The sequence below is a fragment of the Spinacia oleracea genome, chromosome 4, assembly GCF_020520425.1.
Source record: "Spinacia oleracea cultivar Varoflay chromosome 4, BTI_SOV_V1, whole genome shotgun sequence".
NCBI classification, from domain to species: Eukaryota; Viridiplantae; Streptophyta; class Magnoliopsida; order Caryophyllales; family Amaranthaceae; genus Spinacia; species Spinacia oleracea.
Window position 1 is genome coordinate 137,274,161 of NC_079490.1, and position 15,564 is coordinate 137,289,724.

General features: G+C 36.8%; 2 protein-coding genes across 7 annotated transcripts; both read left to right on the plus strand.

The window, feature by feature from the left end:
• On the plus strand, nucleotides 1–1,736 carry LOC130471937 (uncharacterized). The gene is made up of 2 exons (XM_056842294.1): nucleotides 1–1,615; nucleotides 1,717–1,736. The coding sequence occupies exons 1-2, from the start codon at nucleotides 1–3 to the stop codon at nucleotides 1,734–1,736; spliced, it is 1,635 nt and encodes a 544-aa protein (XP_056698272.1).
• A 2,706-nt stretch (nucleotides 1,737–4,442) lies between these two features.
• LOC110795070 (40S ribosomal protein S7-like) lies at nucleotides 4,443–8,912 on the plus strand. Of its 6 annotated transcripts, none has more exons than XM_056827393.1 (6): nucleotides 4,480–7,000; nucleotides 7,122–7,365; nucleotides 7,467–7,580; nucleotides 8,129–8,213; nucleotides 8,295–8,368; nucleotides 8,469–8,912. In XM_056827393.1, the coding sequence occupies exons 3-6, from the start codon at nucleotides 7,525–7,527 to the stop codon at nucleotides 8,614–8,616; spliced, it is 363 nt and encodes a 120-aa protein (XP_056683371.1). In that variant the 5' UTR covers nucleotides 4,480–7,000; nucleotides 7,122–7,365; nucleotides 7,467–7,524; the 3' UTR covers nucleotides 8,617–8,912. The 6 variants fall into 6 exon arrangements, 5 of the variants coding, with proteins under 5 accessions (XP_056683371.1, XP_056683372.1, XP_021855741.1 ...); XM_056827394.1 differs by having other exon boundaries at nucleotides 4,480–4,668; nucleotides 6,757–7,365; XR_008919454.1 differs by having other exon boundaries at nucleotides 4,443–7,365; nucleotides 8,139–8,213.
• Nucleotides 8,913–15,564: the final 6,652 nt, after the last annotated feature.

Consider the following 15,564-nt stretch of genomic DNA (forward strand, 5'->3'; position numbering starts at 1 on the left):
ATGGCAGAGTACGATGACGAAACTTTGCTCGCTCAATTACGCGACATGCTTCGTAATCAACCCAGAGGACCCCGTCACAAGCAAGATGAGTTCAAAATTAACGAACTCCCGGAGTTTACAGGGGGTACAAATCCAGAGGAGTATTTGGAGTGGGAACGGAAAATTGAACGTATGTTCGATTTCAAGGATCTCAATGACGAAAAACGGTGCAAATACGCAATCTTGAAATTGGGTAAAGGAGCATCGCTATGGTTCGATGGGTTGAAGACCAAACGAACACGGGCTGGGAAGGACAAAATTGCATCTTGGGAATCACTGAAACGCAAACTTCGTAAACGGTATGTACCATCGACCCATAGAATTACCACCTACCGTAAAATTGCGGAACTTAGACAGGGGAAATTGAGTGTGGGGGAATATATCGACGAATTTGAGAACTTGTCTTTGATGGGTGGATTGGAGGAGATAGAGGAACAAAAAATGGCTAGGTTTTTAAGGGGATTGAATTTTAATATTGCAAGCATTGTTGAGTTATACCCTTATTCGGATTTTGACGGACTCTGTGGGCTCTGTTTGAAACTCGAGAACCAAGGAAAGTCGAAATACGGGGCTGGGTCTAGCACAGAATCCAAAGCTAGGAGTTGGACCAAACCCGAAACACCTTTTAAAACTCCTGTTCCCAATAACAATCACACCCTGACCCCTGGTTCTAGTAACTCCCCTGCCACAAAACCATCTAGCACGACCAAGGAGACTAGTTTGTCGAAAGTACGATGTTTCAAATGCCAGGGGTTCGGACATTATCAAAGTTCCTGCCCGAACAAACGTGTGGTGACATTGAGGGAGGCGGTAGCCTTTCGGGATGAACTGACCGAGGAAGAAGAAAGGTTGAGTGGTGTGTTCAATTTTGATGGGGCTGAGGAAGAAGAGGAGGAGGAAGAGGGGTACGAAGCTCCTAATTTTGACACATTATTGGTTCTTCGATCTTTACGGGACCAAGCCGAGTCGATTAATCCGGATCAAAGAGAGCAGTTGTTCCATACTAAATGTCGAGTCAATGACAAATGGTGTAGCGTAATTATCGACGGTGGGAGTTGTACTAATGTGGCTTCGGAAGAGATGGTTTCCAAATTGGGTCTAGCAACTACCGCGCATCCTAATCCTTATGCACTTCATTGGTTGAACGATGGAAATAAAGTGAAGGTTACAAGGCAGGCTCGAGTTGGTTTAGCGTTGGGTTCTTATGTCGATGAGGTGCTTTGCGACGTAATCCCTATGGACGCTTGTCATGTACTTTTGGGGCGTCCTTGGCAGTTCGATAGAGATGTCGTACATCGAGGGAGGAGCAATGAGTACGAGTTGAGGGACAAAGGAAAAAAAATCGTATTAAAACCCATGTCTTCTCAAGCTATTCGGTCTATGAGCACCAAGAAGAAGAAGGCTGCTTTGTTGGTTAAGGAGCGTGAAATCGAGCAGGCCATTGTTCGTGGGGAGCGTGTTTATCTTCTCTTGGCTAAGGAGGAGTCAGGTTCGGGTAAGGAGTTGTCAGAGGACAGTCCCGTTGCAGGGCTGTTGCGTGAATTCGACGATGTTTTTCCTGACGATTTACCGCCAGGTTTGCCTCCTGTTTGGGGGATCGAGCATCAAATCGACCTTATTCCCGGAGCACCATTGCCTAATAGAGCTGCTTATAGATGTAATCCGGAGGAGTCTAAGGAACTTCAAAGGCAGATTGATGAATTGGTTAAGCATGGATATATCCGGGAGAGTATGAGTCCTTGTGCCGTACCGGTGTTACTTGTACCAAAAAAAGATGGGTCGTGGCGGATGTGTGTCGATTCAAGAGCAGTCAATAATATCACTATTAAATATCGGTTTCCAATCCCTCGGCTTGATGACTTGCTTGATGAGCTGCACGGTTCTAAACTATTTTCTAAGATCGATTTGCGTAGCGGGTATCATCAAATCCGTATGCGTGAAGGTGACGAGTGGAAGACCGCGTTCAAAACGAAGTACGGGTTATATGAGTGGACCGTCATGCCTTTTGGTCTCACTAATGCTCCAAGTACGTTTATGCGCTTAATGAATGAAGTATTGAAAACATTCTTGGGTAAATTTGTAGTCGTCTATCTTGACGATATTCTTGTGTATAGTCGAAATGTAAAAGAGCACCTCGAGCATTTGAGGCTGGTTTTTGAGACACTGAGGGAGCAAAAATTATATGGGAAACGCGAGAAATGCTCTTTCTTGGAGGAAAAAGTATTATTCCTGGGTTACGTGGTGTCGGGAGAAGGAGTAGAAGTGGATCAATCCAAGGTTGAGGCGGTTCGGTCTTGGCCAACACCTAAATCAGCCACTGAGGTAAGGTCATTCTTGGGATTTGCGTCTTTTTATCGTCGGTTTATTCGTGACTTTAGTACCATAGCAAGTCCAATGATAGAATGCCTTAAGAAGGGGGCGTTTATGTGGGGTGAGGCTGCCCAAGCATCATTTGAATTATTGAAGGATAAATTGTGTACCGCACCCGTGTTAGCCCTACCAGATTTCTCGCAACCTTTCGAGGTTGAATGTGATGCTAGCGGGGTCGGTATTGGGGCTGTGTTGAGGCAAGGGAGTCGGCCTGTGTCCTTTTTCTCGGAGAAATTGGGAGGTGCACGATTGAATTATTGTACCTATGACAAGGAATTTTACGCCATTGTGAGAGCACTCATGTATTGGAGTCATTACTTGCGACCGAATCATTTCATTTTGCATTCCGATCATGAGTCATTAAAATACATCAACGGGCAGCAGAATTTGAGTCCTCGTCATGCCAAATGGGTTGAGTTTTTACAAGCTTTTCATTTCTCTGCCAAATACAAGAATGGTAAATCTAATATTGTAGCGGATGCATTATCGCGACGGTATTCGTTAATTTCCGTGCTTAATTTTCGTTTACTTGGTTTTGAAATGTTAAAAACTTATTACGAGAATGATGTGGATTTTGGGGAGTTATTTAGCAAGGGCACGGCTGGCGAATTCCTTGTCCAAGACGGGTTTCTATTTAAGGGAAACCGTCTTTGTGTTCCGAGGCATCCAATTCGTGAATTATTGGTTCGTGAGGCTCATGGGGGTGGATTGGCGGGCCATTTCGGTATAGCAAAAACAATGGAAGTATTAAAAGAACATTTCTTTTGGCCTAAAATGTTCGGGGATGTGACGAGAATTGTGGCAAAATGTGTGACCTGTAAAGTGGCCAAGAGTGCGTTCAAGCCCGGACCATACACTCCATTACCGGTTCCTATCAGACCGTGGGAAGACGTTGCTATGGACTTTATCGTTGCTTTACCTCGTACTCAAAGAAGAAAGGATGCTATTATGGTGGTTGTGGACCGGTTCTCAAAAATGGCACATTTCGTTCCTTGTCACAAAACTGACGATGCTTGTAATGTGGCGGATTTTTACTATAGGGAGGTAGTACGTCTACACGGTATTCCCAAAACCATAGTATCCGACCGTGATTCAAAATTTTTGAGTTATTTTTGGAATACGTTGTGGCGTAAGGTGGGTACGAAGCTTTTGTTTAGCACCTCGCACCATCCACAAACGGACGGGCAAACAGAAGTAACCAACCGAACTTTGGGTACTTTGTTACGTGGGTTATTCAGTAAGACTCAAAAGGATTGGGATATTAAGCTTGCTCATGCCGAATTTGCTTACAACCGCTCTCCTACCTATGCTACTGGTAGGTCTCCTTTCGAGGTAGTCTATGGATTAAATCCGTATGTGCCCCTTGATCTTATTCCATTACCTAGTGGAGAATTAGTCCATAAAGATGCCGAATCCAAGCTTAAGGCTATGTTAAAACTTCATCAGCAAGTTCGTGATCGAATTGTTGAGATTAATACCGCTTACCAACGAAAATCCAACAAGCATAAGAAGCCTCGTATTTTCGAGGAAGGTGATTTGGTATGGGTCAATCTAAGAAAGGAACGGTTCCCGAGTAAGCGGAAGAACAAACTCATGCCTAGAGCTGAGGGTCCATTTAAAGTCATTTCTCGTGTCAATGACAATGCGTATAGAATCGAGTTACCCGGCGACTACGGTGTTCATGCCACCTTTAACGTGGGTGATTTGTCCCCATACTTGGATGATGACGGTCTCACCGAATTGAGGTCAATTCCTTTCGAAGGGGGAGGGGATGATACGGTCGAGGACACGGTTATTGCTACTCATGGTATGTTGGACAACTCGTCAAGATCAATGACTCGGTTCGTGAGTTTAGTCTCCTGCATTGGATCCGTTTAAATGGCTGCTCATTTCGAGTCATTCAAGCTGCTATTTACTAAGATAATAAAGTTTGTTTTAATTCCCTATTTAGGAGGTTGTTATTACCATTTATTTTGTTGTTTTATTTCAGCATTTACAAGGCCTTAATTTGCTGTAGTAAATGGCCATAATTAACTTACTTTAAGGCTATCATTAAGAGCCTCTTGATGGCCATAAACGGCTGTCCCTTTTAGGACTATTTATAGTCATAGCTATTTTGTATTCAAAAACAGATTTCATAAAATAAAAACAAAATTGCTTGTTAGCATACAAATTCCGTTATTATTCGAATGCGTTTTGAATATTAACTCGTTCGTTTCTCAATAGGTCTTGAGATCGTTCACCGTTGTCGGATTATAGGTCTAATTCTACAACTCTATTTCGGTTCTATCATTTTTATTTCGTATCAATTATCTAATTGATTTTTACAAATCTAAGTGGATAATTATTGTTCCCTTTGATAAAAAAAAAAAAAAAAGTGGGTGATTACTGTTACTGGTTTCAAATTAAAGTGTGAGAGTGAAAATATTCATTGAATTAGCATTTGCAGTTTGGTTTAAAAAATTGGTATAACATTAATGGCGAATTCAAAATTTCACGATGATACGGATTGTTGATTCCGACATTTTTTTGAATCTACCCAAGATGATTCCTCTACATGTTCTTTAATATTCCTCTACATGTTCTTTATTATTCCTGTACATGTTCTTCGTTATTCATCTACATGTTCTTTGGTATTAGTAAAAAAATCATCCTACAATTAATATTCCTCTACATGTTCTTTGGTATACCTCTATATGTTCTTTAATATTCCTTTACATGTTCTTTATTATTTCTCTACATATTCTTCTGTATTCATCTACATGTTCTTCGATATTCATCTACATGTTCTTCGATATTCATCTACATGTTCTTTGGTATTAGTAAAGGGTAAAGTAAATCGTGATTTTTTTTTAATAAAAAAAACCATTATTAAACTGACTCCTAGATTTGGGGGCTGACCAATATTTATCTTTTTTTTGTTGAAACTGACTATATTTTACCCGTGTTCTACATAATTATACCTTATGTTCAATCTACCTTCTAAGTTAGATACGGGGTGTACAATGAGCACTGTGCACCCGGGTGTATAAACCAATTATTGATATTAATTCAAGTATTAACCTAGGATTATGAATTAAAGAATTCTAGATTGTTAATTGCAAAAATAAAAGAGTAAGGAATTATTTTGGTCGAATTGCTTGATGAATTGTTGTAGAATTGCTTGATGATTTCTTGACGAATTGCTTGATGAATTGGTGAAGAATTGCTTGATGAATTGCTTGACGAATTGCTGTATATTTGTTGTCGAATTGCTTGATGAATTGTTGTAGAATTGCTGTAAGCCCGTGGAGAAAGATGATTTCTCCGCGCTAGTAATAGAAAGGTTAATGGAGAGAAAATACAGAAACAGGAAACACATATATTTAAAAATTTGAGTTCACCTCATGAGCTCCTTTGTAATATCCGATAATATGATATAACATTAAAATAAAGATAAATAATGCACTGAAAGGATAAACAAACTACACAAAGACATTTAGAGTGAATTTAAGAACTGCTATAATTAGAAAATAGAGATTCACTGATAAAAGAAACTATCACATCCTATGGTTGTTGGTTACAGGCAACTAAAAACTATAATGGTACTGGATAAAATTAACACGTTAGATCAGCAAATGGTTCAATAGAATTAGTAAATTATTGTTTCTCTTATTCAAATAATTTATCTATTTGGTTTTCACCATTTGTGTTCTTCTGTTTCTGTTTTAGGTCACGTTTAAAATGTTAGACCTATATTTTAAAACTGTACAAAAGCTTTCGTTATGTGACTGGATTTCCAAATGTTACCTCCCTCACTGGCTCACTTGCTGATCACTTTAAGTTAGTGCAAAATTGGTCTCGTAATTTGATTTCAACAGTCTAGTCTCATCTATTAGTAAGCATTGAACCTGTTAGAGGATGTGTCTTTGGTTTTCAGGTTTCATTGGGAAGTTGTTGATTTTTTTGTCGTTGTCAAAAATCTTATTTTGAATTGATCCACGACAATCCTATTATATGTCCTTATATGGCTTTTGAATTTTATACTAAACAGAATCAGAAAAGAACCCTAGTTAAGTAATCTTGTACAACTCTCCAATGAAGGTGCAACTTTTAAGATTGGCGAACTAATTTACATCTTTATTTTTAAACTACTTGATTCAATGTTGCATGCACATGTAAAACATGATAGTCAGGACTAAGGAGACCTTGGAGGTGATTCTAGCCCTCATGAGGGCTGCAAGTTCTGCTGACTGTTTCTACTACTATGAGTGTCATCTTTCTCATATTCCTCATGATCTATTACCTTTAAGCCAGAGTCATCTTGCCCATCCCCTGCACCCTCTACCATATTTTGTTTTTGTACAGGCTCAACCTTTGGCTGATCATCGGCTGGTTTTAGTTCGACAGTAATGGTCGATTATTTCACTCTTTCTGCTGCAAGTTCCTGTATTCAGATGCTAATGTTCCTTGGAAAGAACTGTCAAGTACTTTCAAGAAACCTGTCCAGACAACACAGAAGATAAAAGGAAGAGCTTTTGGTTTCACTCAAAGGTGTACGGAAATAAAACAAGAGCAGCTTGACGCTATTAATCTCCACTAGTGCCTTTAGGTCAACAAATCTCACAAATTCACGAACAAATTATCAAATTACATGCCCTTCTTCTTTCATTATTTCTCTACTTACACTACTGTCTAGTATAATGTTTTAATGACTATTTGTCTTGTAACAGTAACGGCTCGTGTGCAGTCCTTGCCACCTACTGCTCTTGTTGTTTCTTTGTTGTTTGTTGGTGATCTACCCCTGCTGTCAGCCTTTGGGCCTCTCTTGGGTCGCCTACGATACACAATGGGGTCATAACAATATTGTTGTCATTATCCCAATCATCGGGTCACTATCACTTATTATAGTCATAATAGCTATATTATTCATTTTACAGAGGAAGAAGCAGAAAAAGTCTGCTACAAACCTTTACAGTAAGACATAATGCTAAATTTTGGTTTGCAGTGAATTAAAAGATTTTTGTTTCTTGACTACTTGTTATTTAGCTTGACCTTTGTTATCTGTGTCAACCCAGAGGAAGAAATTGAAACACTCCTTACAGTATAATCTTGGAACCGTCAAGGTTGGAAAAAATGGTTTTTCTAATGACAATTATCTCAGAGAAGGTAGATTTGGCACAGTTTATAAGGTAAACATACTTTCCTACAATCTATCAAATAATTGGTTGTGACCAGAAGTTAACTGATAATTTTTTTCTTTTTAAGGGAAAACTACCTGATTGGTAAGGAATTGGTAGATATGAATGATAATGTGGAAAGATTCACCAAATGTTAAGCCATTTGATTTGTTTTGATTATTTGATTAGTAGCGACGGGGTTTGGTTTGATTCTGGTGGGGCACAAGTTCGGGGAGTGGGGGTTGGTAAAGAATTTATGGGACTTTTGGTTTAGACATTTAGTTGGATTTGTAGATATGAATGAAAATGTAGAAAGATTCACCAAATGTCAAGCCATTTGATTTGTTTTGATAATTTGATTATTAGCAGCCTGGTTTTGTTTGATTCTGGTGGGGGTTGGTTGGAGAATTATTGGTGAGATATTTAGCTTTAGACGTTTACTGCAGTAGTGAATTGGTGCCATTTGGATTCAAGTGCCATAAATAGCTGAACGCTGGCGAATAAGATAGCATTTCTGTTAAATGGTTGTATCTGATTATTGTATTTTTGTGTGTACTTAGCACTGTCAAGATGTTTACTGCTTTGAGGGAGATTCAAAAAGAAAGGGGCGTTAACCCAACTGACCTTGAGGAGAATCTTGCTCAGGTATATTCTGAAAATTGTATTGTCAACTGAGAATTAATTTGTGGAAAAGCTATGAATGCACTTTTTTGTTCTTGTGTGTAGGCAATATTTGACTTTGAGACCAACAACAAGGATATGGGAACTGAACTGAAGGATCGATTTATGAACTCTGTTGCGTAAGTGATACATACTGTTTACGTTGATGCCATGCGAATTCAGTTTCCCTTGAGGTTTGAATCAAACCGTTTGATAAGGTTTTCGTTTACCTTTATGCAGCCAGGTTGACATTTCAAACAACAAGAAGGCTATTGTTTTCCATGTTCCATACAGATTGAGAAAAGCTATAGCAAGGAATCGCGGTGAAGAGGCTAGCAAGGAATTCAGTTCAGGGAGACGTACTTACAGTTCGAAAATGAAATTCTGATATTAGCTAAGATTCAGGACATAAATCTAGTGAAAAAAAAGGATTCTGCTTGGAAGAAGAAGAAATGCTTCTGATTTATGAGTTTGTGACCAATAAAGCCTTGACAATTTTCTGTTTGGTACGTAGCATTCCTGTAAATACCAAAGGAAGAGAAAAAAGAAACAAATTAAGGCATTATGTAAATATTTAATTTTTTTCCCTTTCCATATTATAAACGGATAGGAGTATCTTGTAAAACATATGTTACTTTTTAATATATTTAATTTTGAATATTATATAATTTTTAATATATTTAATGCTTATTTATACATATAAAATTAAAAAAAGGGTGGAATAGAGGACGGTTATCTAAGCAAATCGTCTTATATGTTTACGTAAAAGAGGAAGAATAGAGTACGGTTACCTTAGAAACTGTCCTCCATCTTAATGTAAAAGAGGAGGAATAGAGTACGCCTATCTAAGCAAGTTGTCCTCTATTTTAATAAATACATAACAAAAAATACATAACAGTTAAGTGCCTTAACCGTTCTCTATTCCTTCTAAATTTTCAGATTTAAGGAAGGGAATAGAGGACGGTTAACTGAGACCACCATACTCTATTCATATGTATACAGAACGCCTGTCTCAATCGTCCTCTAAACTATAGAGATCGCTTAGCAGGAGAACGGTCCTCAGGCGTCCTCTAAAGCCTATTTCAACAGTTCTCTATTCCCTTTTTTGTAGTAGTGGGGGGTTGTATTTTGTATGCTTATGTTCTTGAGAATTTCTCTTGGGAAACCTTTAGACCCCGGTGTTTTTTGGAAAATGATTGTAAGTCCAAGTCCTCATTTCCGAAGTTTTAAATTTAGGCATCATGCAATGAGACTTTAAGTCCACTATGTGGGAAGTGCCTAATATTTCAATGTTGGACTAGTTTTCTTGGTCCTTGTATTTTTTGAGGGTACTCATTTTATTATGCGTTTAAATACATGACTTTTTGGGTGTCCATCTTATTGATGAATCTTGGTATGTATTTTATTTGAGTAGTCTCATTTAAATGGTAATTCTTCTTTTAGCATGTTTGTGCATGATGAAATTAATTGTTTAGCTATGCACGTTGGGATTAAAGTGTGTCTTGCTTGATTGTTCTATTTTCTTCTAATTCTTTTGTTAGTAGTGAACAAGTTCAATTTAGAAGAGACTTTAAGTTAGAGTTTTCAAAGCATGAGAATTGTCCGTTATGCTAAAAGACGTTTTATGTATGCCTTGAATTTGTGTTGGATTTTCTATTCATATGAGTAAGACCTCAATTCCGTGATTATTCAATGAAGACTTTTTGTCGTTAACCTTTGAGAGAGAACTATGGGAGTAAGTTAAGATTACTTAAGAGTTTCGCAACCTACCTACGGAATGTGAATATCTAGATGTTTTCTTGAAAGGTTTTGATGACTATCCACTGAATGGTTATTAGGAGTTTCAAGGCTATACTTGGGTTTTTTTGGGAAAACCTTATCATAGTAAGGGATTGAGGTTTTTATTATTCTTATTAATTTGGGAACAAATTTTTATCACTTAGATTTTTTAGCAGTTTGACTTTCATTCCTATATTGCTTGCTCTTCTATCGTAGGTATGTAAAGTGATGGTTCTAAGTGGGCCATGAGTGGAGAGTTCCCATGCTTGAGGATAAGAATCATGTGTTTATGGAATTCATTATGTGTGTTGAAGTTATCACCTTTGTAATGGTACATGTACCTTATCAATATCTTGATGCATATTGATTGTGTAGAGTTTGAATTCTCATAGTTGTTTAGAGTGATGACTTGTATGGAGAATTTTAATTCTTAGTTTTCCAAGGTGATAATATGTTTTACTCTATATTTGGGTGATATGTTCAAGTTAGTTTTACATTATCACATGTTGAGTATTAAGTTTCAAACCTTCATTGAATTCCATATCTTCTCCCTTGAAAGTTAAACTTGTTTTAATATTTAATTAAATGGATTTGAGTAATATATGAAAATAAATGTTTGGTTTTCATAGTAAGATTTTTTCTTAATTTTTGAGAAGATTTGTGAAAATATAAGACCATATCATTTATGCGTGTGTGAAATGTAGTAATTAGCATCAACGTTTAAAAGGACCTAAAATGTGATTTAGGTTGTGTACGCTAATATATTTTCCACTATGATAATGATATGTATGGTTGGTATTTTGACATAGCAATTATTTGTGAAATGTTTGAGTTATTGTATTTTCACAAATTTTATGGTGAACGTGTGTTTACTTCATTTTTAAAGGTACCATGGATAAGGTCGAATGGTATTTATTTGTAATATTTTCAAAGTATGTTACTTTGAAGTTTTCGATGCAAATTATAAAAGTTTGATATTGATGAATTACTTTCACTAAAGTGGCTATGTTGATTTGAGGATCATACTTTATGAAGAATTTTTTATAAAATTGAGTTTTACAAAATTGTCCCATCTAATTTAATTGGTGTTAGTTGAACCAAGAACAAAGCATCTTATGATTTATTAACCATGTGTGCTTTTGAGTGAGCATATACTATTTAAATGTCCTTGCTTGTGGTATACTTTCTAACGGAAAATCTTAATGCAAGGTACGTTATGCACTATGGTACGAAGATTGAATTGGGACATGTAATGATCCTTGATGATTAAAATGTCGAGGGGGATAGTCTTCATGCCCATTTGAGTAAAGTAATAAGCATTACTTGCTTATCCCTATGGCATGTGTTGTAAAGCTTGAATGAGGTTGAGTCTTTGAACTCTTAATGGTAAAGTGCTAGTTGAGAAGCACTTTAAAGAGAACCACCGTTTGTATGAGAGTTGAGTTGTATAGACTCCTAATGAATCTAACATATTGAAATGGACGCATTCAACTTGTGGATTCACCAACCAAATTATTTGAGAGGTTGAACATTATATTATGTTCTTAGTGAATCTATGGTCTTGTGGGGGTTAATATAACTACGAGGTAGCTCTTGATGGTTCACTAAAAGTGAACATATTTTAACCCTATTGACTAAGTGCTATTTTGACAAGCATTTGAGGATTCACCTACGTGGTTGTGAAGACTCGTCATCTTCTATGGAAACTTGGGCGGTTTCCTAGAGCTTCCATGAGAACTAAGGTAAACGCATGGCTTAAAACGCGTACACTTTGCAGAGTCCACATAATCTTTTGAGTAAGGTATGTGTTGTGGGGGCGTGACTTAAATCTTAGAGTTTCAAGGTTAGTCCACTCTTTGATCAAGGGCTTGAGGGTTTTAAGGTTCGTCCACCCTTGGGTTTGTAAGTCATAATTCACTTCACTAAGCATTTGGTTTTAATTTACTTTATGTAACACCAAGTGTTATGTATTAAGCTCCTCTTATGCCCAATATTTTCCTCTTTCATTTGGTATCTTTTCTCATCTTTAGTGGGGGATTGTTGGAATTTAAAGATGGAAAAGTGCGCTCAAAACCTGCCTGCCAGGTTTTCCAAAACCGACAGGTTTCTTAAAACCTGCCAGCCAGGTTTTCTAAAATCAGCAGGTTTCGAGCGTAAGTTGAAAAACGGGCTTAAAAGGCATTTCTTGAAGTGCACCGAAAACCGGCCGGTTTTGGAAAACCGACAAGGTTTTGAGATCAGTTCTTTGTGTTGTCCGGTTTTTGATCTTCTCTTGGATTCCTCATTTATGATAGATTTTTAAGTATGATTTATGGACAATTATCATTCTGATTATGGTGATTAAGTTGGTCCATTATTTCTCTTGATTATGGGGGTTGTAAACCCTTCATTATCATGAGATTAATTGGTGATTCAATACCTTTGGATTGCTTTGAGTCCTTTGATTTCTTGGGTTGCTTTGTATCCTTCTCTAATCCTATATATAATCTTAATTTTCTGAGTTTGTGACATACATATATTGATCTCTTCCTTTCCTCCTCCTTTTCTCTTTGTTTTGGATGGAAGAATTTTGGTTCATGATTATTCGTATCCCTTCAAACCTTTTGCTTCTTATTCTTTTGGGCATAAGTTTATGTGGCTCCATCTCATCACCCAAAAGTGCCTTTGTGTGTTGAGAGTTGTGTAAACCTTAGGGAACGAATCGGTGAATACAATTGTGCACCACGGTTGCACCGAATCTCGTTTTCAAGGCAGTGGTTTGGTTACCACGGCGCAACGATTTCCTAAACCCGTTCTTATTCTTATTCTAGTATTTGCCTTGAAAACCCAATTATTATAACAGTATAACACTCTTAATCTTATAAGTTCAGATTCTAGCACTAGGATCCTAGGGGGTAGGGATTTTTATTATCCTTTTCCCCCTCTCCCAAAGGTAGTTCATCAAAAAAAAAGATAGTCAAATGCCTAGCTAACAACCTTTTTTTTAAGTAATCAACTAGTTTGCCGAACATGCGTATTACAAATAAAAACAGTTAATGTAATTGGAACGTTGGAGCATCTCTATAGCAAATTCGCAAGTCCCTAATCCTTAACTTACTTGGCCAACATTTAAGACTTTGGAGGCACTCAAAGAAAAATGAATGATGCATAGCTACTTAACCCTTGTAGTTGTAGCTTGGAAGTTTCATCCCAATTTCTTATTGCGGCACCCAACTTGATTAATTTCTGATTATGCTACTGATTTACTGCTATTGATGTTTTGGTGTTACACCAAATATGTACTACCTCTGTTTCGCATTGTTTACATCGTTTCTCATTTGGACACAATTTATCAACTAACTTTGACATCCTTCAAAAATAAATCAACCAACTTTGACAAATTTTCTTTTACCATTATGTAAGAAAAAATATAGTCAAGTGAGATCTTATTAAATTCGTATCAATGCGAGAATTTTAAATATCAACTTCTTATAGTTTACTTGTACGCAATTAGAGATACTAATATCCAAAAAAGCGTATTGGGATACCTAAAATATGATTAGTTGACAAATAAATTATTACTCGTATTAATTAGGTATTGCAAGTTTGCAACAAATCTAATCAATAGATTTTAGGTTGAGTCATGGGCCACAAGAATATGAATAAATTTGGGTCACAGATATTTTGGCCCATAGAACGGCTGGCCCAAGAATATGACTAATTCGGGTTAACCACAAGAATATTGAGTAGATTGTAGATACTCGGCTTGTGGCCCATGGCTCAATCCAAGACTATTGAGCAAGTACTCAGTAGCTGGTCCACAACAAGTGGTATTACTATTTGCAATTTTGCAGGAACCTCTATTTGTCCTCCACCATCAAACAAATAGTGTATACTACCTCTGTTTCAAAATGGTCAAACTAACTTTAAACATGAAAATTTACTACCTTACCTCTCTTACCACCATAGCATTTATAATTTTTTCACTCACGTTCTCCTTACTTTATTTATTTTTCTTTTTACACTCACCCACATTTTTACGCATCTCTCTTACTTGATCTATATTTTACTAGTCTTATATGCACGCGATGCGTGCGAGATTATATAAAAACTTAAAATTGAATTATTACAACTAATCATAACTAATAAAACCCAATAAATGATATTCATAAAGTTTATCTAAAGAAAAATTATACATCATATCTATTTAAGAACATCTAATTAGTAAAACATTGTATAACTCATGTGATGCCCCAACTTTGTTTCTATAATTCAATAATAATAATAATAATAATAATAATTAGTAATAATAATAATAAATAAAATTAAAAAAGTACTGAAAGTCAGACTTCCTTCTTCCACGACTTCCCCTTTTTATTTCATCTCATTTTTTTACTTCACTCGTATCTCTCAACCACCATTTTTCTTTCTCCTCACCGAAGACCACCAACCAACCAAGCCACCAGCTTTCCTCCTCGCTCCTTTGCATTTCCGGCCACCACCTCTCCTGCTCGTGTCTTTGTGTTGCGGCCACCACCTTGTTCATGTTGGCATCACTGATGCAATTGTTGTGATTGTTGTAGCTTCTCTCTCTTCTCTTTGATTTTGGTTTCCACGGTTGTAAAGACGCCAACCTAGACATTTTATCAGCAATGTCTAGATGCACACTGTAATAGTTGGTATACGAAAAGCGTAAATGATTACATTAGAATTGTAATTGTAACAAATCTTTGTTAAATGATTACATTAGAATTGTAATTGTAGCATACTCAAACATAAAAAGAGGTGCGTGAGTATTGAGCAATTAATTGTGGTTGGGTTATTTTGTAAAACACCCAACTACTGAAAACAACAAAAAAACATTCCTTCAGAAGAAAATCACAAATTGCAATAATTACTACAAATCTTTGAAAACCTTTCTACAAATACCATATGAAACAAAATTACTACAAATCTTTGAAAACCTTTCTTTTAACATCTAATTTACAAAAATTCAATAATTCCTTCACCCCCACCCGGCCACCTCCCAAAACAAGTGCAAATTTCAGCCCAAATAGCAAGCTTTGTTGATTTATAGCATTTCAGAATGAAAAAGAACAAAATCTCAGCAATTTACCTTCGCATCATTACGAACAAACTGGATTCCATGTCCAGGGTATACATGGGAAGAACATAACCATCACTTTTCTATTCTCATTGTGATATGCAATCAAAACACCCAACTAAAACAATTAAAACAAACAATTAAATATGGAAGATGGGGCTAAAATGCAGTTCGCATCATACCCTGTGTGTTTTTATAAGGTGTGACTTGAGATTATCCGCGCAATTGAGAGTTGGGGGGGGGGGGGGGTTGACCAACACAGTCTCCTGCTTTGCATCTCAAGTGTTAACCTGCAAATCAGTTCCTGATTAGTGTCAAACAAATCACCCATATTGTAAGACTTAACAACGGCAAGAGATATAAACCTGAAAGAATGCAGTAGATGATTTAGAGAACCGGAGATTGCCAATATAATCATGAATCCTGGGTTCTTTGATATCCATGACCACTTCAATCTCAGAATGAGATGTAAGT

Bases quoted from the DNA above. Each gene is read 5' to 3' on its own strand.
- LOC130471937 (XM_056842294.1), top strand. From the start codon at position 1: ATGGCAGAGTACGATGACGAAACTTTGCTCGCTCAATTACGCGACATG. The intron at 1,616-1,716 runs GTTTGCCTCCTG...GAGGAGTCTAAG, and splicing joins TCCTGACGATTTACCGCCAG to GAACTTCAAAGGCAGATTGA.
- LOC110795070 (XM_056827392.1), top strand. From the start codon at position 7,894: ATGTCAAGCCATTTGATTTGTTTTGATAATTTGATTATTAGCAGCCTG. The intron at 7,983-8,128 runs GTGAGATATTTA...GTGTGTACTTAG, and splicing joins GGTTGGTTGGAGAATTATTG to CACTGTCAAGATGTTTACTG. The intron at 8,369-8,468 runs GTAAGTGATACA...ACCTTTATGCAG, and splicing joins CGATTTATGAACTCTGTTGC to CCAGGTTGACATTTCAAACA.